Raw genomic sequence first — 20,663 nt, forward strand, 5'->3', positions numbered from 1 at the left:
GGAATATTGGAAGGCATTTGGGGGGAGTTTTGTGGGATTTTGTGGAGTCTTGGGGCTTTGAGGTGTCCAGTTCTGGGAATATTGGAGACTTTTGGAATTTTGCGGGAATTTTTGGCAATTTGGGGGTCCTGGAATGGATTTGGGGCAGTTTTGGGGAAATCTGGGGAATAACTGGGAATTTTGGGGAGAATTTTTGGGAATTTGGGAAGAATTTGGGGGGTCCGGTTCTGGGAAATTCAGAAATTTTGAGGATTTTAGAGAATTATTTTTAAACTTGGGGGATTCTGGAGGGCATTTGGGCAAGTTTTAGAGAATTTTTGGGAGAATTTTGGGGTTTTTTTGGAATTTGAGGGGAATTTGGGGGACAAGTTCAGGGAAATTTGGGATTTTTGAGGGATTCTTTTAAATTTGGGGGATCCTGGAGGGGATTTGGGGGCTTAAAGAAGAAATTTTAGGGTTAAAAATGAATGTTGAGGGATTGAGATGGGAATTTTGAGGGGATATGGGGAATTTTGGGGGCAATATTGGGGTCTTAAAAGGATTTTTGGGGTTTAAATGGAATTTTTGGGTTTTCGTTGGGATTTTGGGGGATTCAAATGAGAATTTTGAGGGTATTTTGGGTTTTAATTGGGATGTGGGGGGAATTTTAAGGAATTTTGGTGTTCAGCACTGGAAAAAATTCGGAATTTTTGGGAATTTTTGGGTCCAGCTCTGGGAATTTGGTGAATTTTCAGGGTCCTGTGAGGAGTTTTTAAGAAATTGGGCAGAAAATTTTGAGAATTGTGGGGAATTTGGGGGTTCTGGAGGAATCTGGGAGGAATTTGGGGAATTCTGGGTGGAATTTTGAGCCTATTTTGGGAATTTTGGGGAGGATTTGTGTTGTCTTGGGATATATTCGGGAAATCCTTTGGGATTTCGGCGATTTCTGAGGGGATTTGAGAAGTTTTGGAGGGTCCCGAGTAGGATTTTTGTGGAATTTTGGGGTTTTTTGGGCGATTTTGGGGTTTTTGGGGCTCCCGGCCGAGTTCACCTGGTTTCTCCACCTTCGCCTTGACGGCCATCACAGCTCCGGACGCGTCCCTGCGGCTTGGCAGGGGTGAGAGGCTTGTGAAGGATCCCAAAAGTCCCCCAAAATTCCCCAAAATCGCCTCAAATCCCCCCCAAAATCCGTGCCCCCCCCTCACCGCCGCCCTCAGGAGCTGCCGCTTCCCGCCTTCTGCCGGCGCCACCTCCCACTGGTCTACCTGCTTGTCAATCACAGCTTGCAACCAATCAGCGGCCTTGACGGCGGCATCTAAAGGCCGCGCCATTTTGTTTTGGGTTTTTTGACTACAACTCCCGTCATGCCCTGCGGCGGCATAGAGAGCTATTAAAGGCTGGACTACAGCTCCCAGCATGCCTCGTGGCCTCTTAGAGCGCCATTGAAGCGGGGTCTACAACTCCCGTCGTGCCCTGCGGCACTACACATAAGTATTGATGGCTGGCTTACAATTCACTTCATGCTCCGCGGCCCCGTTGAGTCTAATGGAAGCCGGGCCTACACCTCCCCTCATGCCACGCAGCCACACAGAGTGCCCGGTACACGCCCCCAAATGTCCCCCCAAACACAAAGTTGCTCCTCAGTTGCCCCCCCGGACCCCCAAGTGCCTCCCAGGATTCCTAAGTGATCTCTCAGCCCCCACTCAGGACCTCCGACTGCCCTCACGGACTCCCAGGTGCCCCCCTAAACCTCCCCCTGCCCCAAAGACCCTCAGTCTGCGTCTACAATTCCCATGCTGCCAAGAGCCTACAACTCCCATCATCCCCCGCGCCCCACAGAGGCCAGGTAAAGCCAGGATCCAGCTCACCAAGTGACCCTGAGTGCCCTCAGAACCAAAGTTCCCCTCAGGTGCCTTTTGAGTGTCCCTTAAATGGCTCTTCTGACCCATAAGTGGCCCTTAGGACCCCAAAGTGCCCCCAGACCCCCAAGTTTCCCCGTCGAGTAACTTCCTGACCTACAGCTCCCATCATGCCCCGCGACGCCCGTTGAGTTCCATTGCAAACACGCATACAACTCCCATCAGGCCCTGCGCCCCATAGAGAATCATTATAACGCATAGAGTCCCGTAGAGAATCATTATAACCCATAGAGCCCCATTACAGGCGTGCATACAACTCCCATCATTCCCCGCGCTCCATAAAGAATCGTTATAACCCATAGAGTCCCAAAGAGAATCATTATCACCCATAGAGCTCCATTACAAACGCGCATACAACTCCCACCACCCCCCGCGCCCCATAGAGAATTATTATAACCCATAGAACCCCATTACAAACACGCATACAACTCCCATCAGCCCCCGAGCCCCATAGAGAATCATTACAGCCACGCTTACAACTCCCATCATCTCTCGCGCACCACAGCGCCCCAGTTACTCGCTTACAACTCCCGTAAAGCCCCGCGCCTCCCATTGCCCCTCATTGCATGCCCCGCCCCTCCCGCACTACAACTCCCGTGCTGCCCCGCGGCGCTTTTCCCGCGGTTTTTCGGTCCCCTCAGCGCCCCCCGCCCATGATGGCGCAGGCGCTGGAGCGCTGGCTCCGAGAGGAGATGGAGCTGCCGCCCTCCGCCATCCCCTCCCCGGCCGCGCTCCGCAGGTCGGGACCAGCCGGGGACCCCCATGGGGACCCCCTTGAGGCGGGGAGGGGCCGGGGGGTTGCGGGGGGCCGGGCGTGGGAACTCCCGAGGGTTCCGTGAGGGGAGAGCGGGAATGTGGTGGGAGCTGTGGAGGTTTGGGGTCCCCTTGGAGGGTCCTGAGAGGTTTTGGGGGGTCCTGGGGGAATTTTGGGGGTCCTGAAGGGATTTTGGGGTCCCTTTGAAACATCCTGGGGCGTTTTGGGGTCCCCTTGGAGGGTACTGGCTGGGTTTTGGGGGGTCCTGACAGAGTTTTTGGGTCCTTTTAAAGGGTCCTGAGTGAATTTTGGGTCCTCTTAGAGGGTCCTGAGGGGGTTTAGGGGTGCTGGGGGGATTTTGGGGTCCTTTTGGGTGGTCCTGGGGGGATTTTGGGGTCCCTTTAGAGGGTCCTGGGTGGGTTTGGGGGGTCCTGAGGTGGTTTTGGGGTCTCTTTGGAGGGTCCTGAGAAGTTTTGGGGGTCCTGGGGATGCTTTTGGGGTCCCCTTGGAGGGTAATGGGGATGTTTGGGGAGGTCCTGAGGAGATTTTGGGATCTTTTGGAGAGTTCTGGGGGGTTTTGGGGTCCCTTTAGAGGGTCCTGGGGATGCTTTTGGGGTCCTTTAGGAGGTCCTGGAGAATTTGGGGTCCCTTGAAGGGTCCTTGGGAGGTTTTGGGGGGTCCTGTGGGGATTTTGGGGTCCCTTTGGAAGGTGGTTTTGGGGGTCCGGAGGAGTCCTTTTGGAGTCCCTTTTAGAGCATCCTGAGTGGATTTGGGGGTTCCTGGGGATGATTTTCGGGTTCCTAGGTGAATTTTGGGCTCCTGGGTGAATTTTATGGTCACCCCCAAATGTTGGGGTGCCCCAATTCCCTCCCCTGCAGGCTCTGCTCCGGCCCCGCAGCCCCCATCTGGGATTACGTCATCCGCCACGTCCGGAACCAGCGGTGAGGGGGGACCCCAACACTGGGGAGGGTGAAAAACCCCAAAATTTAAGGGGAAGGAGAGGGAGATGCTTTCCGGGCCTACAGCTCCCATCATCCCTCGCGCCCCACTGAGTTCCCTTATAGCCGAGCCTACAGCTCCCATCATCCCCCGCGCCCCACTGAGTTCCATTATAGCCAAGCCTACAGCTCCCATCATCCCCCGCGCCCCACTGAGTTCCATTATAGCCGAGCCTACAGCTCCCATCATCCCCCGCGCCCCACTGAGTTCCATTATAGCCAAGCCTACAGCTCCCATCATCCCCCGCGCCCCACTGAGTTCTATTATAGCCAAGCCTACAGCTCCCATCATGCCCCACGCCCCATTAAGTTTCATTATAGCCGGCCTACAGCTCCCATCACGCCCCGCTCTGCCCATAGAGGATCATTGCAGTGCCCACCCCCCTGAACTACAGCTCCCATCATGCCCCGCGCCGCTTTTCCCGCTCCTTTTCCCGGTTCTCCCCTCACAGAATTTTTGGGGTGTCCCCACAGGAACGTGAAGAAGATCCGAGGAAATCTGCGCTGGTATCCGAAATTTTGGGGGATCCTCAAAAATTGGGGGTTCCTGGGATAGAAAATTCTGGAAACCACAAAATTTGGGGTGGGGGTGCCCAAGTTTGGGGGTTGAACCTTATATTGAAGAGGAGAGTTTTGGGGGATCCCCAAATTGTTCCTTAACTCGGGGTTCAGGTACGGGCACCTGCAGGAGCTGGAGGTGAGCGGGACCCCAAAACCTGAGGGAGAATTGGGGACAGGTTTGGGGTGGGAAACTCAAAATTTGGGGGTGTTCCCTCAGATTTGGGGACATTCTAGGGAAATTTGGGGATTTTTGGGGAATTTTGACGAATTTTAAGGTGTTTTTTTGGATTTTGGGGGATTCTTTGGGATTTTTGGAGGGGATTTGAGGGAATTTTGGGGGGTCCAGGGGAGTTTTACAGCTTGAAATGGGATTTTTTTTTTGTGGGCGAAGTGCAAAATTTTTGGAGAATTTTTTTTTTGGTTTTGTGGGAATTTTGGGAGGGATTTGGGGGGTTTGGGGCATTTAAAAGTGATTTTTCGGGGATTTTTTGGGGAATTTTGAGGATTTTTTGCGGGATTTTTGGGATTTTCAGGGTTTTTGGGGAATTTTGAAAAAGACTTTGGGGAGTTGTTGCGATTTTTTGACAATCTCAGAGATATCTGGGCGAATTTGGGGGGGAATTCAGGCGGATTTGGGGTCCATTTTGAGCCTCATTTTTGTGGCATTTTGGGCGGTATTGGGAATTTTTGGGGAGAATTTTGAGTGATTTTTGGGGGTTTTTTTGGGATTTTAAGGGGAATTTTGTGGATTTTTTTAATTTTTGGGGGAAATTTTAGGGATTTTTGGATATTTGGGAATTTTCAGGGTTTTTGGGAATTTTGAAAAAGATTTTGGGATTTTTTGACAATCTCAGAGCTACTTGAGGGATTTTTGGGGTGAATTTGGGAGGATTTAGGGTCAATTTTGAGCCTCATTTTTAGGGTTTTTGGGAGTTTTTGGGGAATTTGGTGGATTTTTGGGGGGAATTTTGGTGGAATTTTTGGGGGGAATTTTAAGGATTTTTGGGGGGGGCAGTTTTGGGGATTTTTTGGAGGATTTGGGGCCATGTTAACCCTCATTCTTGTGGAATTTTGGGGTTCTTTTGTGGAGTTTTCCTGTTTGTTTGGGAGTTTTGGGTATCATGAGGACGCTGGGCACAATCTCAGGGATTTTGGGGTGAATTGGGGTGGATTTGGGGGTCGATTTTGAGCCTCATTTTGGTTTTTTTTTTGTGGGATTTCCCCAAACTTTGGGAGTTTTGGGTATCATGAGAACCGTGGGCCCAATCTCAGGGATATTGGGGTGAATTTTGGGTGCATTTTGGGCTGAATTCAGGTGAATTTGGGTCCATTTTGAGCCTCATTTTTATAAAATCTTGGGATTTTTGGGGGCATTTTGGAAATTTTTTTGAGCCTTGTTTTTATAAAACTTGTGGGGATTTTTGGGGGGAGTTTTGGGGGTAATTTTGGAGAGTTTTCGGGGACTTTTTTCAGAGAATTTTGAGGTCAATTTTGAGACTCATTTTTGTGGGATTTTGGGGTATTTTTTGTGGGATTTTTCTCGTTTTTATTGTGAGTTTTGAGTGTTGTGAGAACCCTAGGCACAATCTCAGGGATATTGGGGTGACTTTTGTGGTGAATTTGGGCGGAGTTGGGTCAATTTGAGCCTCGTTTGGGGGTATTTTCTCGTTTTTTTGGGAGTTTTGGGTATCGTGAGGACGCTGGGCACAATCTCAGGGATATTGGGGTGAGTTTTGAGGTGAATTCGGGCATATATGGGCCAATTTTAACCCTCGTTTTTGTGGAATTTTGGGGTTTTTTTTGTGGATTTTCTCAATATTTTGAGAGTTTTGGGTATCATGAGAACTCTGGGCACACTCTCAGGTACATTTGGGTGAATTTTGGCTGAATTCTGGCGCTTTTGGGCCATTTTGGCGCAGGCCGCTCCAGCTCTGCCGGACCAGCAGGGGGTGCTGCGCGCGGCCGTGGAGCGGCTCCGGAACGAGGTGCGGGACCTGGGGGACGCCATTGCGGACGCACAGGAAACAGCGCAGCGCCTCGGTGAGTCCGGCCGGAAACGCGGGCGCCGCACAAATGTTCCTAACCTCAAAACCTCCATTTCGGGGGCTCCCCACCCCCCAATTTTGGGGTATGCCCCATTTTTGGGGTCTCATGATGCCCCTAAGTCCCAATTTTGGGGTCCTCACCACAAATTTGGAATTCCTTGCCCACTCAAAACCCCAATTTTGTGGTCCCTGACCTGCCCCTAACCCCAAATTTGGGATCCCTGATGCTCCCAAACCCCAATTTTGGGGTCCCTGAACACCCCAGACACCAAATTTGGGGTCCCCACCCCTAAATTTTGGGATTCCCCCAATTTTTATGGTCCCAGAACCTCTGAACCCCAAATTTGGGGTCCCTGAACACCCCAGCCCCAAATTTGGGGTCCCTCTCCCCAATTTTAGGGTCCCAGCACCCCCAAAACCCAACTTTGTGGTCCCATGTCCTCCTGGACCCCAATTTCGGGGTCCCTGAGCCACTAAAGCCCCAGTTTGGTATCTTCACCCCAAATTTTGGGGTCCCCTTTCCCAATTTTGGAGTCCCTGGACCCCCCCAGCCCCAATTTTTGGCTCCTTACTGTATTTTGAGGTCTCTACCCCCAAATTTTGGGGTCCCTCTGATTTCTAGTGTCCCAGAACTACCATAATCCTGATTTTGGGGTTCCTGACCCCCCCAAACCCCAATTTTCGAGTCCCCATCCCCAATTTTGGGGTCCCAGAAACCCCAAACCTCAATTTTTCTCCAAGCCCGAAATTTGAGGTCCCCTTCCCCCTTTTTGAGCTCGCACGACCACCAAAACCCTAAATTTAGGGTCCCTGAACCCCCAAAACCTAAATTTTGGGGTCCCTTCCCCATTTTTAGGGTCTCTGATCGAGGCCAAACCCCAATTTTGGGGTTCCATGTCCTCCTAGACCCCAATTCTGGGGTCCCCTTCCTCAATTTTGGGGTCCCTGATCCCCCTAAATCCCAATTTCGGGGTCCCCTCCCTCAATTTAGGGGTCCCAGACCCCCCAAACCCCAAATTTGGGGGTTCTCACCCCAAACCTTTGGGGTCCCCCTTTCCCCCCAGACGCCTCGCTGGAGGTGGCGCAGAGCCGGCGGTGGGCGGAGCTTCAGCGAGGGGCGGAGCTTCAGCTGCTGGGGGCGGAGCCGGGCCCGGCTGGGCTGCGGGACGGCCACGAGGGGGCGCTGCGGGCAATCCGTAAAGGTAAAAGGGGCGGGGCCTGAAGGGGCAGGGTGGAAGGGGCGGGGCCTTGCAGTGTTTCCTTATATGGGCAATGGGGGAATTTCCTTATATGGGCAATGGGGGAATTTGGGGGATTTTTCGACTTTTTGGTCCCTGACTGAATTTTGGGTCCTTCAGGGGATTTGGGGTGATTTTTGAGGGGATTTTGGAGGATTCTCTGGGACTTGGGAGGATTTTGAAGGGTTTTCAAGAGATTTTTTGTGTCTCTTGGGGATTGTGAGAAGATTTTGGGACATTTTGAGGAGAATTTGGGGTCCCTGAAGCGTTTTTGGAGGATTTTGGGTTCCTGAAGGATTTTGAGACAATTTGAAGGATTTTGAGGGATTTTGTGTTCCTAATGGGATTTTGGGAATTTTGAAGGGTTTTGAGGAGGTTTTGGGGTCCATGAGAGGATTTTTGAAGAATTTTGTGGTTCCTGAGGGGATTTTGTGGTCCCTGGTGGGAATTTTCAGATTTTAGAGGATTATGAAGAAATTTTGATGAGATTTTTGGGTCTCTGAGGTGATTTCGGGGAATTGTGAGGCAATTTTTGTTTTCTGGGGGGATTCTTGGGGTTCCTGAGTGGATTTTGGGGTTTGTGAGGGGATTTTTTTGGAATTTGGGGAGATTTTGGGGTCCCTGAGGGATTTTGGGGGACTTGAGGGATTTTGGGGGGATTTTGTGTTCCTAAGGGGATCTGGGGGGATTTTGAAGAAATTTTGAGGGGTTTTGGTTGATTTTGAAGAGACTTTGGGGTTCTTCATGGGATTTTTGGAGTTCCTGAGTGGATTATGGGTAAATTTGGGGGATTTTGGGGATTTTGAGGAGATTTTGGGTATTTTAAAAGACTTTTGGATCCCCTCAGGCCGGGCCAATCCCGGGAGGAGCTGTCGGCCATCTTGGCCGCAGGGGCGGAGCCGGAAGTGCTGGTGAGTGGGCGAGGCCTGGAGACCATTCATGGACCCCAAAATCAGCCCAGGACCCCCCAAAATTCCCCCAAAATCATCCCAGGACCCCCCAAAAATCCCCAAATTCCCCCAACCCCTCCCCCTCCGCAGGTGTCAATCAAGGCCCTGTGCAAGGCCAGGGAGGCAGAGCTCCAGAGGCCACACCCACACAGGTGAGCCACACCCCTTCCTCCCTAACTCCTAATTAACCTGTGAATTAATCAATTAATTAATGAACCCCAGAGCTGCCAGTCCCCCCGGGAAGGCTCAGAAGGCTCCAGATTGGTCGGAACAGGCTGAGGTGGGCGTGGCTGGCTGGGGGAGGGGGTGTGGCTCTTCTCAGGCCACGCCCTCTACTCTGACACATGGCGCCCCCTACAGGCTGTACTGATTGGCCACAGCCCAGAGGCGGTGCTTTGGGCGCTGGAGGTCCTGGCCAATCAGAGCACAAGGTGGGTGGGGCCTGAAGGAGTGGGTGTGGCCTAAGAGAGGTAGGGGGGCTCAAAAGGTGGGTGGGGCTTAAAAGGGTGGGTGGGGCTCAAAGAAATTAGCTGGATTTAATGGTGGGAGGGGCTTCAATGAGTGGGTGGGACTTAAATTGTGAGTGGAGCTTAAATGGATGGAGTGGGCTTTAAAGGGGTGGGTGTGGCATAAGTGGGTGGAGCTTAAAGGGTGGGTGGGGATTAAAGGGATGGGTGGGTGGGGCCAAAAGCATGGGTGGGGCTTAAATAGGTAGGTGTGGCTTAAAGGGAATAGGTGCGGCTTTAAGGAGTTGGTGAGGCTTAAAAGAATGGGTGGAGCTTAGGGTGGTGGGTGGGGCTTAAAGGAATGGGTGAGTCCTAAAGAGGTGGGTGGGGGCTTTAAAAGGTGGGTGGGGGTTACAGGGATGGGTGTGGCTTAATGAGAATAGGTGGGGCTTAAAGGGGTGGGTGGGGCCTAAATGGTGGGTGGGGCTTAAATGATGCATAGGGCTTAAAGGAATAGTCGGGGCTTAAAGGGGTGGGTGGGGCCAGAATGAATGGGTGTGGCTTAAAGATTTGGGTGGGGCTTAAAGAGTCAGGTGGGGCTTAAAGGGATTAGGTGCATTAAATGTTGGTGGTGCTTACACAGAGGAGTGTGACTTAAATGGGTAGGTGTGGCTTTAAGGGATGGGTGGGGCATAAACATGGGCAGGTGGGGCTTAAGAGGTAGATGGGGCTTACAGACATGGGTGGAGCTTAAAGGAGTGGGCAGGGCTTAAAGGAATTGTTGGGGCTTAAATGAGTGGTGGGGCTTAAAGGAATAGGCTGGGCTTAAATGGGGTGTGTGGGGCTGAAGAGGTGGGTGTGGCCAAAATGGGTGGGGCTTAGAGGGGTGCGATGGGCTTAAAGGGGTGGGTGGGGCTTAATGCAGTGGGTGGATTTTAAAGAGGTGGGTGGAACTTTAAAAGGTAGGTTGCGCCTAATTGCATGGGTGTTGCCTAAAGATGTGGGCGGGGTTTTGAGATGTGGGTTTGGGCTTGAAGGGATTGGGTGGGTTAAATGTTGGGTGGGGTGTGGCCTGAATGAGTGGGTGTGGCCTAAAGGGGTGGGTGTGGCCTAAACTGGTGGGTGGGCCTTAAAGGGATGGGGGGGAGCTTAAAAGGGTGGATGGGGCCTAAGTGGGTGAGTGGAGCTTAAAGAAGTGGGTGAGGCTTAAAGGGAGGGGTGGGGGTTAAAGGGGCGGGCAGGCCCTAAACAGGGGGTGGGTGGGGCTTAAACAGTGGGTGGGGCCTAAAGGGATGGGCAAGGCTTAAAGGGGTGGGTGTGGCCTAAAGGGGTGTGTTGGGCTAAAAGGAATTGGGCAGGCCTAAAATGGGCGGGGCTTAAAGGGGTAGGTGGGGATTAATGGGGTGGGTATGGCCAAACGAATGGGTGGGGCCTAAAGGAGTGGGTGCAGCCAAAAGGAATCAGTGTGGCCTAAGTGGGTGGGTGGGGCTTAATGGGGTGGGAGGGAATTTTGGGGGTTTTTAGAACATTTTGGGGTCCCTGAGGGGATTTCTGGTGCCGTTGGGGGCGTGGCCTCACACCTGTCAATCACAGAGATCTCCTGGCTGGCCCTGCCCCCTCAGCCGAGGCCCCGCCCACCCTGAAGAGCCTCCTGCAGGTGAGGGGGGAGGGGAACGCGGTTGGGGTCAAAATTGAGGATTTTGGGGCTTCTTGGGGTCAAAATTGAGGATTTTGGGCCTCTTTGGGGGTCATAATTTCAGATGGGGGATTTGGGGCTTTTTGGGGCCAAGATTTTGAATTTGGGGGATTTTTTGGGGGATTTGGGGATTTCTTGGGTCAGAAATTTGAATTTTGGGGAATTTTTTGGGGACTTGAGGGATTTTGGGAATTTCTAGGGTTGGGATTTGGGATTTTTGGGGGGATTTTGGCAATTTTGGGGTCAAGATTTGGGGGTTTTGGGGTCCCTGAATCCGTATTTTGTGTCCCTGAGGTGTTTTTGGGGTGGATTGGGGATTTTTGGGGTGGATTTTGAGGTATTGGGGGGTTTTGGGGCAGATTTTGGGATTTTTGGGCTCCCCGAGTCCATTTTTGGGGTTCCTTAGCTGGTTTTGGGGTAGTTTGGGGTTTTTGGGGTGGTTTTGGGGTTTTGGGGTTTCTGAGTCCATTTTCAGGATCCCAGGGTCGTTTTTGGGGTGGACTTGGGGGTTTTGGGGGTTTCTGAGCTCATTTTTGGGGTGGATTTTTGGGATTTTGGGATCCCTAGGCCATTTTGGGGTCCCTGATGTGCTTTTGGGGTCCCCAGGAGTGCTGGGGGGCCGTGGGGGAGGTGTGGGGGGCGCTGCCCCCCCTCCTGTCCCACCTGTCCCACCTGAGGGGGCAGCTGGGGACGCACCTGGAGCAGGGGACGGGCAACAAAGAAGTCATCAGGTAACACCAAAATGTCCTGAATTATCCCTAAAATATCCTCAATTATCCTAAAATATTCTGAATTACCCTCAAATATTCCAAAATCCCTGGAATCTGGTCCAAAATACCCCAAAAATCCCAAATGGTCCCAAAAATCCCCTGGGACACACCTGGAGTAGGGGATGGGCAACGATGGAGTCACCAGGTGAGACCAAACTCCCCTGAAATATCCTAAAATATCCCAAATCCATCCTAAAATACTTCAAATTATCCCCAAATGTCTGAAATCCAGCCCAAAATGTACCAAAAAAATTCCCAAATCCACCCCCAACTCCCTAAAATTTGTCCTAAAGTACCCAAAATTATCCCAAATTTGTCCTAATGTACCCAGAATTCCCAATTTTTATTGCCTTTTCCCCAAAATCCCCATTTTTCACCTCAAAATCTCCATTTTTCATCTCCTGTTTCCTGAATTTTATCCCCTCAAATCCCCATTTCTATTCCCATTTTTCCCTCCAAATCCCCATTTTTATTCCCATTTTTTTCTTATTTTCCTCCCAAAATCCCCCTTCCCCCCCCCCCCCCCCGCAATTTTCACCCATTTTTTCCCCATTTTCTCAGTTTCCCCATTTCTCACCCCAGATTTCCCTGCACTCCCCCCCAAGGCTGTTCCTGCTCTGGGTGGGGCTCTCGGCCTTCTGGGGCTCCCTGGGCCCCAAAATCCCCCAAAATTCGGCCCAAAAATCCCCAACATTTGGCCCCAAAATCAGTCCCAAAATCGGCTCTAAATTCCCTGAATTCAGCCCCAAAACCTCCAAGTTTGGCCCCAAATTTGACCCCAAAATTGGCTCTCAAATCCCCAAATTTGGCCCCAAAATCGCCAAAATTTGGCCACAAATCCTCTGGGTTTAGCCCTAAAATCAGCCCCAAAATTTGGGTCTAAAATCCCAAAATTCAGCCCTAAAACACCCAAATTCGACCCCAAAATCCCCACAATCCAGCCCTAAGATCAGCCCCAATATTCCCAGATTTGGTCTCAAGTTTGGCCCCAAAATTTGGCCCCAAATCCTCCAGATTTGCCCTAAAATCAGCCCCAGAATCCATCCGAAACTCCCAATATTCCACCCCAAAATCCCAGAATCCAGCCCCAAAATTGACTCCAAAATCCCCACAACCGGCCCCAAAATCCCCAAAATCTGGCTCCAAATTTAGCCCCCAAATCCCCAAGTTTGGCTCCAAACCCCCAGAAAAAAACCCCAAATTTTGTGTGAAACCACGAAAATTCCGCTCCAAATTCGCCCCAAAGTTCCCAAATTTGGCCCCATAATTGTCCATAAAATCCCAAAAATTTGATCTAAAATGCCCAAACTCAGCCCCAAAAATCCTCAAATTCAGCCCAAAAATTCCCAAAATTGGCCCCAAAATCCCCAAATTTGGCCTCAAAAACCCCCATTTGGCCCCAAACTCAGCTCTAAAATCCCAAAATTCAGCCCCAAAATTTCCAAAATCGGTCTCAAATTGGGACCCAAAATCACAAAGTTCAGCCCCAAAACTCCAAATTTGGCTCTAAATCTCCAAATTCTGCACCAAAATTCCCAAATTCAGTCCCAAAACCTGTTCTGAAGTCCCCAAAGTGGGATCCAAAATTGGCTCTAACATCACCAAATTTGACCCCAAAATCCCAAATTTTATTCTCATTTTCCCCCATTTCTCCCCCTATTTTTCTCTCAAAATTCCCATTTTTTCCTCCATTTCTCCCCCTATTTCCTCCCCCCCCTATTTTTCCCCATTTTCCCAATTTCCCCATTTCTCACCCCAATTTCCTCCCCAGGCAGTTCCTGCTCCGGGAGGGGCTCTTGGCCTACCGGGCCTCCCTGGGCCGGGCGCTGACCCAGTTCCAGCAGGAGCTCCAAAATCCCCAAAATCCACCCCAGGAACCCCAAAAACCCCAAAATTCGGCCTCAAAACCTCAAAATCCACAAAATTCAGCCCCAAAATCCCAAAATTTGGACCCAAAATCCTCACATTTGGCCTCAAAATCAGCTCCAAAATCTGCTCTAAAACCCCAAAATTTGGATCTTAAATTCCCGAATTTGGACCCAAAATCCCAAAATTTCGATCCTAAATGCCCAAATTTGGACCCAAAATCCCAAAATTTGGATCTTAAATCCCTAAATTTGGACCCAAAATCCCAAAATTTGGATCCTAAATGCCCAAATCTGGTCCCAAATTCCACGGATTTGACCCCAAACTCGGCCCTGGAGCAGCTCCGGCAGCAGCTGTGGAGGGGGAGGGGCCGAGTGGTGAGTGCGGGAATTTTGGGATTTTATGGGGTTTTGGGGGTTTTTGGGGTTTTTATGGGGTTTTGGGGGGTAAAATGGGGAAATTTGGGGGGTTTGGGATTTGAGAATTTTGGGGGTTTTGGAGTTTTTTGGAGTTTCGGATTTGGGTTTTGGGGATTTGGAGTTTTTGGGGTTTGTGGAGTTTTTGGGGTTTATTGGATTTTTGGGGGTAAAATGGGGAATTTTGGAGTTTGGGATTTGAGATTTTTGGGGTGTTTTGGGGGTTTTTTTTGGTTTTTGGGGGACAAAATGGGAAATTTTGGGGGATTGGGGGCAATTTTGGGTGTTTGAGATTTTGGGGGTTGGAGATTTGGAGTGGGGGGATTGGGGGGATTTGGGATTTTGAGGGATTTGGGGTTTGGGAATTTGGGGGATTTGGGGTTTGAGGTTTTGGGATTTTTTTGGCGGTTTTGGGCCTTTGAGTTTTTTGGGGAGTTTTGGGGGATTTTTGGGATTTGGGATTTTGAGGATTTGAGATTTTGGACATTTTGGATTCGGTATTTTGGGTTTTTTGGGGGGGGGGTTTGGGGATTTGGGGGCATTTTGGGGGATTTTGGGGTTTGGGTTTTTTGGGGTTTCGGATTTGGGGGGTTTGGGGGTTTAGAGTTTGGGGGATTTGGGGAAGTTTGAGGTTTTGGGGGTTTGGGGATTTTGGGGTTTGGGATTTTGGGGGGTTTTTTGGGGATTTTGGGATTTGAGATTTTGGGATGTTTGGGATTTGGGGTTTTGGGGGCATAAAATGGGGAATTTGGAGGTTTTGGGGAAGTATTTGAGGGGATTTTGGGATTTGGGAGGTTGGGGGATTTGGGACGTTTTGGGGTTTTGGGGGTTTTTGGGGAGTTTTGGCGCTTTTGGGGATTTATTGGCATTTTTAGGGATTTAAGATTTGGGGGTTTTGGAGATTTTGGGGTTTGTGATTTTGGGAGATATCTGGGGGAATTTTGGGGATTTTGGGGGATTTGCGGTTTTGGGGGTTTGGGTTTTTGGGGTATTTGGGATTTGGGGTTTTGGGAGATTTGGGGGGAGAATTTTGGGGGATTTGGAGGTTTTTGGGGGGATTTGGGGTTTGGGGATTTCAGGGGACTTGGAGGATTTGGGGGTTTGGGGGGATTCGGGGACATTTTGGAGTTTTGGGGGCTTTGGGATTTTGGGGGGGTAAAATGGGAATTTTGGGCTGAAATTGGGGAGTTTGGGATTTGGGGGTTTTTTTGGGATTGGGGGATTTGGGAGTTGGGGCACTTCGGGGGATTAGGGGAATTTTGAGGTTTTTGAAGTTTTCTGGGGTTTTGGGATTTGGGGTTTTTGAGGGGGTAAAATGGGAAATTTTGGAGATTTTGGAGGGTTTTGAGGGACTTTGAGGTTTTGGGGTTTTTGGAATGTTTAGGGCTTGGGGGGAGTTTGGGGGTTTTTGGGAGTTTTGGGGTTTGGGCATTTTGGGGGATTTGGTGGATTTAGGGGTTTTTGGGGTTTGGGAGAAAGGGGAATTTTGGGGGAAATGGAGGATTTTGGGTAATTTTGGTGATTTTGGGATATTTTGGGTGATTTGGGAGAGATTTTTGGGGTATTTTGGTTGACTGGTTTTTTGGGTTAATTTTGGTGATTTGGGGGATTTTGGGTTAATTTTGTTGATTTTGGGTTAACTTTGGTGGATTCTTGGGTTAATTTTAGGTTCATTTTGGGTATTTTTAGGTAAATTTTGGTGATTTGAGGTTAATTTCCTTTATTGTGGGGGATTTTGGGGTGAACTTTGATGTATTTGGGGTTAATTTGGGTGATTTTTGGTTAATTTTGGTGCTTTTTGGTTTAATTTTGGGTTAATTGGGTGGGATTTCAGGGTTAATTTTGGCTGATTTGGGGTCAATTTGGGTGATTTCAGGGAGATTTTTGGGTTAATTTTTGTGACTTGGGGTAAATTGTGAGCTAATTGTGCGTTAATTTGGGGTATTTTTAGGCAAATTTTGGTGATTTGGGGTTAATTTGGGTGATTGTGGGGTGATTTGTGGGATTTTGGGGTTAATTTTAGTGCATTTTGGGTTAATTTGGGGTTAATTTGGGTGATCTCAGGTGGTTTTTTGAGTTAATTTTGGTTATTCTGGGGTTAATTTGGGTGGTTTGAGGGGGATTTTTGGATGAATTTTGGTGATTTTGGGGTAAATTTAGGTGATTTCAGGGGGATATTTGGGTGATTCTGGGTTAATTTTGGGGATTTTTGGGGATTTCTGGGTTAATCTTGGTGATTTTTGGGTTAATTTCAGTAATTTTGGGTGTATTTTAGGGTTAATTTGGCTGATTTTGGGGTGATGTTTGGTGATTTTTTGTGTTAATCTGGATAATTTCAGGGGTATTTTTCGGTAAATTTTGGTGATTTTTGGATTAATTTGGGTGATTTCAGGGAGATTTTTTTTGTTAATTTGGGTGACTTCGGGGGATTTTGGGGTGAATTTTTGTGCATGTTCTGTTAATTTTGGGTGAATTTTGTTGATTTTTGTGTTAATTTGGATGGTTTCGGGGTATTTTGGATGAATTTTGGGTGAATTCTGATGATTTTTGGGTAATTTAGGTGATTTTGGATTAATTTTGGGTTAATTTTGGTTTCATTTTGATGTATTTTAGGTTCATTTTGGGTGAATTTTGGGTTTATTTTTGGGTGAATTCTGTTGATTTTTTGGTACATTTGGGTGGTTTCGGGGGAATTTTGGGTTCATTTTGTTGATTTTGGGGTTATTTTGGGTGAATTTGGGGTGAATTCTGTTGATTTTTGCCATTTCCCTCCCCAGCTCCATTTGCAGCAGCGCCTGCGGTTCCTGAGCACCGCCACCAGGGGGCGCCGAGCGGCGCTGAAACCGCTGCAGGAGCAGGTGGGGAGCAAACCAGTATGGACCAGTATGGACCAGTATAGACCACTAAGCCCCCCAGTTCCCTCCCAGTATATCCCAGTATCCTCCTGTCCATCCCAGTATCCCCCAGTTCCTCCCCAGTACATCCCAGTTCCCTCCCAGTCCATCCCAGTCCCTCCCAGTAAAATCCAGCGTCCCTCAGTGCCATCCCAGTTCATCCCAGTGCTCCCAGTTTGAGTCCAGCTCTGATCCCAGTGCTTCCAGTAACTCCCAGTACGATCCCAGTTCCCTCCCAGTATATCCCAGTATCCCTCATTTCCCTCCCAGTCCCTCCCAGTGCTCCCAGTAACTCCCAGTTCCCTCCCAGTCCATCCCAGTTCAATCCCAGTTCATCCCAATGCCCCCAGTTTGAATCCAGTTGAGATCCCAGTATATCCCAGTTCCCTCCCAGTCTGTCCCAGTATCCCCCAGTCCCTCCCAGTGCTCCCAGTTTGACTCCAACTGTGTTCCCAGTAACTCCCAGTTTGATCCCAGTAACTCCCAGTTTGATCCCAGTCCCTCCCAGCACCCTCCCAGTTCCATCCCAGTATATCCTAGTATAACCCAGTCCATCCCAGTATCCTGCACTTCCCTCCCAGTTCCCTCCCAGTCCTTCCCAGTTCCCCCCAGTTCCATCCCAGTCCCCTCCCAGTATAACCCAGTATCCCCCAGTCCCTCCCAGGACAACCCAGTTCCCTCCCAGTCACTCCCAGTTCATCCCAGTTTGACTCCAGCTCTGATCCCAGTGCTCCCAGTAACTCCCACTTCCTCCCAGTGCTCCCAGTTTGACTCCAGCTGAGATCCCAGTAACTCCCAGTTTGATCCCAGTGCCCTCCCAGTATAACCCAGTTCTCTCCCAATCCCTCCCAGTATAAACCAGTATCTCCCAATTCCCTACCAGTCCCTCCCAGTTTGATCCCAGTTCCCGACGTCTCTGATTGGCCGCAGGTTGTGGGCGTGGCACGGGCGGGGCCGGGCTCGGCCCTTCCCCCTCTGGAGGGGGAGAGGCTGCGGCGCCGGCAGCTGGCACTGGGAGCACTGGGAGCACTGGGAGAGGAGCCCCGCCCCCTGGCACAGACCACGCCCCCTCTGCAGGGGCTGGCGCAGGAGATGGGCGTGGCACAGGTGGGGGAGGGGCTAAGGGGGTGGGGCAGGGCTTAAAGAGGGATGGGAGGGGCTTAAATGTGGGGGAGGGGCCTATACCAGGAAGAGGGGCCTAACCCAGAGGGCTTAAATGGGGGAGGGGCTTAAACCAGGGGATTGGGTAAAGTGGGGGAGAGTCTTAAAGTGGGAGGGGCCTAAAGGGTAGGGCAAAGGCTTGAGGGGTGGGACTTAAAGAGGGGGAGTGGCTTGAGGGGGAGGAAGGAGATTTAAGAGTGGGGAGGGGCTCAAAGGGGGAGGGTCTAAAACAGATGGCATCTAAAGAGAGGGAGGGGCTTAAAGATGGGGAGGGGCTGAAAGGGTGGGGGAGGGTCTTGAGGGGGGAGGGGCCTCGAGGAGGGAGGGGTTTAGAGAGCCAAGGGATGGGGGAGGAGCCAAAAGATGGAGGAGGGACTTAAATTTAGGGGGAGGGGCTTGGGAGCAGGATTGGGGGAGGAGCTTGAAATGTGGGGTGGGTCTGGAGGGAAAGGGGAGGAGCTTAAAGAGTGGAGGAGGAGCTTGGAGAGAGTGGGAGGGATTTGGGGTGGGGCTTAAATGGGGCTGAAAAGGTGGGGGAGGGTGCCGCCAATTGTGGGCATGTCCTGCGGGGTTTGGAGGGCGTGGCTAAGCCCGCCCCCATCCCCTTGTGTCCGTCAGGGCTCGCTGCTGTCCCAGGCGGCCATCTTGCGTCAGCAGCTCCGCCAGGGGGCGCTGCGCCTGCGCCGGGGGGCGGGGCCTGCCCTGGGGGCGGAGCCAGAGCAGCTGGCCCCACCCCCGCTCACCATGGACGAGGCCAAGCTGCTGGCCCGGCTGCGATTGGTCAGAGAAGGCTGCGAGCAGCGAATCAGGGACTGGCCCCGCCTCCAGGAGCTTGTCAGCCAATGGTGAGGGAGGGGGCGGGGCCTAGAGGGAGGGGGAGAGGCCTGGAATGGGGGCGTGTCTCCTCCCACCCAGAGCCCCACCCCCTTTTCCTAACCGTGCCCCTCTCCCCAGGTGGGCCCAGCCGGCTCAGTGGGTCCTGGCCACGCCCCCTGGCTGCGCCCCCTTCTCCCATTGGCTGCAGCGCTGGAGAGCTGCCACCCACGCCCTGCAGGCCACGCCCATCCCCGAGGAGGCCCCACCCACCCCCGAGGAGGCCCCGCCCACTGTTGGGAAGGGGGAGGAGTGAGCAGAGGAGGCTCCGCCCATTTGAAGCACTCTGGAGGTTCTGATGTATTGGGAATAAAATGGTGTGGGGAAAGGGGCGTGGCCTGAGTCTGTGCTCATTGGAGGGACCCAAAATGTCCCCAAATGTTCCCAAATCGCCCCAGAATGTCCCAAATGGCCCAAAAGTCGCCCCAAAATGGCCGCAAATGGCCCCAAAATGTCCCTAAATGGCCACAAAGGGTCCCCGGCGGGGTCCTGAGGTATCCCCAAGGTGTCCCCATGATGCTCCATTGAGGTCCCCAAAATGTCCCCAAGATGTCCCCAAAATGCTCTCAGGGTATCCCCACAGTGTCCTTCAGCTGTCCCCAAGGTGTCCCTGCGATGGCCACTGAGATGTCCCCAAAGTGTCCCCAAGAGTTCTTCAGGTGTCCTCAAAGTGTCCCTGAAGTGACCCTGAGATGTCCCCAAGGTGTCCATGGGGTGGCTTTGAGATGTCCCCCCAGAGTGTCCTCAAGGTGTCCTCAAGGTGTCCCTCAGGTGTCCCAAAGTGTCCCCAAGGTGTCCCCTGGGAGTCCTAAAGTGCCCCTGCGATGGCCCCTGAGATGTCCCCAAAGTGTCCCCAGCGTCCCTCCCATATCTCCCTCAAATGTCCCCAAAGTGTCCCCAGGGTGTCCCCATGATGGTGACCCTGAAGTGTCCCCCAGAGGTCCCCACGGGGCATCCTGAGGTGTCCACAAACTGTCCCCAGGGGCGTTCTGACAGTGTCCCCCTGGGGTTCTCAGAACGTCCCCAAGGTCTCCTCAAGGTGTCCCCAAAGTGTCCCCAGAGTGGTGGCTCTGAAGTGTCCCCAAGGTGGCCTTAAGGTGTCCCCGAAGTGTCCCCAGGGGCCTCCTGAAGTGTCCCCTTGGTGTCCCCACGACAGCTCCCAAAGTGACCCCAGGGTCTGGGTTTCCCAGAATGTCCCCACAATGTCTCCAAAGTGTCCCTGAAATGACCCCAGGGAGTTCCTGAGGTGTCCCCAAGGTGTCTCAGGGATGTCCCCCGGGTCACCCAAAAGTGTCCCTGAAGTGGCTCCAAAGTGTCCCCAAAGTGCTCTCTGGGTGTCCCCAGGATGTCCCTAAAGTGTCCCTGAAATGACCCCAGAGTGTCCCCAAAGTGTCCCCAAGGTGTTCCTGAGCTGGGGGTTCCTAAAATGTCCCCAAAGTGCTCTCAGGGTGTCCTCAAAATGTCCCCAAGGTGTCCCTCAAGTCTCCCCAAAGTGACCCCACAATGTCCCCAAAGTGTCCCCAGGATGTCCCCAAACTGTCCCCGAGGTGTCTCAGGGATATCCCCAGGGTCACCCCAAGATGTCTCCAAGGTGTCCCCAGGATGTCCCCAAGGTGTCCCCTGGGTCACTCCCCGATGTCCCCAGGGTGCTCTCAGGGTGTCCCCGAGGTGTCCCTGAAATGACCCCAGGAGTTCCTGAGGTGTCCCCAAGGTGGCCCCACGGTCACCCCAAAGTGTCCCTGAGGTGTCCCCACGGTGGCCCCGCCTCATCCACGTCAGGGGACACCAGTAGGGGGTGCCCCGGTGCTCCCAGTGCATCCTAGTTCAAACCAGTGCATCCCAGTGCTCCCAGTTTAATCCCTGTCCATCCCAGTGCATCCCAGTTCAATCCCAGTGCTCCCAGTTCAATCCCTGTCCATCCCAGTGCATCCCAGTTCAATCCCAGTGCATCCCAGTTCAATCCCTGTCCATCCCAGTGCTCCCAGTTCAATCCCAGTTCCATTGCAGTCCATCCCACTGCATCCCAGTTCCTGCCAGTGCTCCCAGTTGATCCCAGTGCTCCCAGTACATCCCAGTGACTCCCCCCAGTCCCTCCCA

The 20,663-nt window shown here is 51.7% G+C and overlaps 1 protein-coding gene across 2 annotated transcripts; it reads left to right on the top strand.

The window, feature by feature from the left end:
- Positions 1-2,544: 2,544 nt before the first annotated feature.
- Positions 2,545-18,884, top strand: LOC134423486 (HAUS augmin-like complex subunit 5). Of its 2 annotated transcripts, XM_063166452.1 has the most exons (17): positions 2,545-2,637; positions 3,531-3,593; positions 4,125-4,157; positions 4,323-4,347; positions 6,131-6,251; positions 7,321-7,457; positions 8,340-8,405; positions 8,535-8,596; positions 8,667-8,724; positions 8,805-8,875; positions 10,484-10,547; positions 11,193-11,317; positions 13,128-13,599; positions 16,416-16,496; positions 17,463-17,639; positions 18,312-18,538; positions 18,648-18,884. In XM_063166452.1, exons 1-17 carry the CDS (start codon positions 2,552-2,554, stop codon positions 18,820-18,822), a joined length of 2,043 nt encoding a protein of 680 aa, XP_063022522.1. In that variant the 5' UTR covers positions 2,545-2,551; the 3' UTR covers positions 18,823-18,884. The 2 variants fall into 2 exon arrangements, with proteins under 2 accessions (XP_063022522.1, XP_063022523.1); XM_063166453.1 differs by lacking the exons at positions 11,193-11,317; positions 13,128-13,599.
- Positions 18,885-20,663: the final 1,779 nt, after the last annotated feature.

Source organism: Melospiza melodia, chromosome 12, assembly GCF_035770615.1.
Source record: "Melospiza melodia melodia isolate bMelMel2 chromosome 12, bMelMel2.pri, whole genome shotgun sequence".
Lineage (NCBI taxonomy): Eukaryota > Metazoa > Chordata > Aves > Passeriformes > Passerellidae > Melospiza > Melospiza melodia.

What these genes read in the sequence shown, in the direction of transcription:
- LOC134423486 (XM_063166452.1), top strand. Translation starts at nt 2,552, where the DNA reads ATGATGGCGCAGGCGCTGGAGCGCTGGCTCCGAGAGGAGATGGAGCTG. An exon ending in ATCCGAGGAAATCTGCGCTG is followed by an intron (nt 4,158 to 4,322) that starts GTATCCGAAATT and finishes CTCGGGGTTCAG; the next exon opens with GTACGGGCACCTGCAGGAGC. An exon ending in GGGCGGAGCCGGAAGTGCTG is followed by an intron (nt 8,406 to 8,534) that starts GTGAGTGGGCGA and finishes CCCCCTCCGCAG; the next exon opens with GTGTCAATCAAGGCCCTGTG.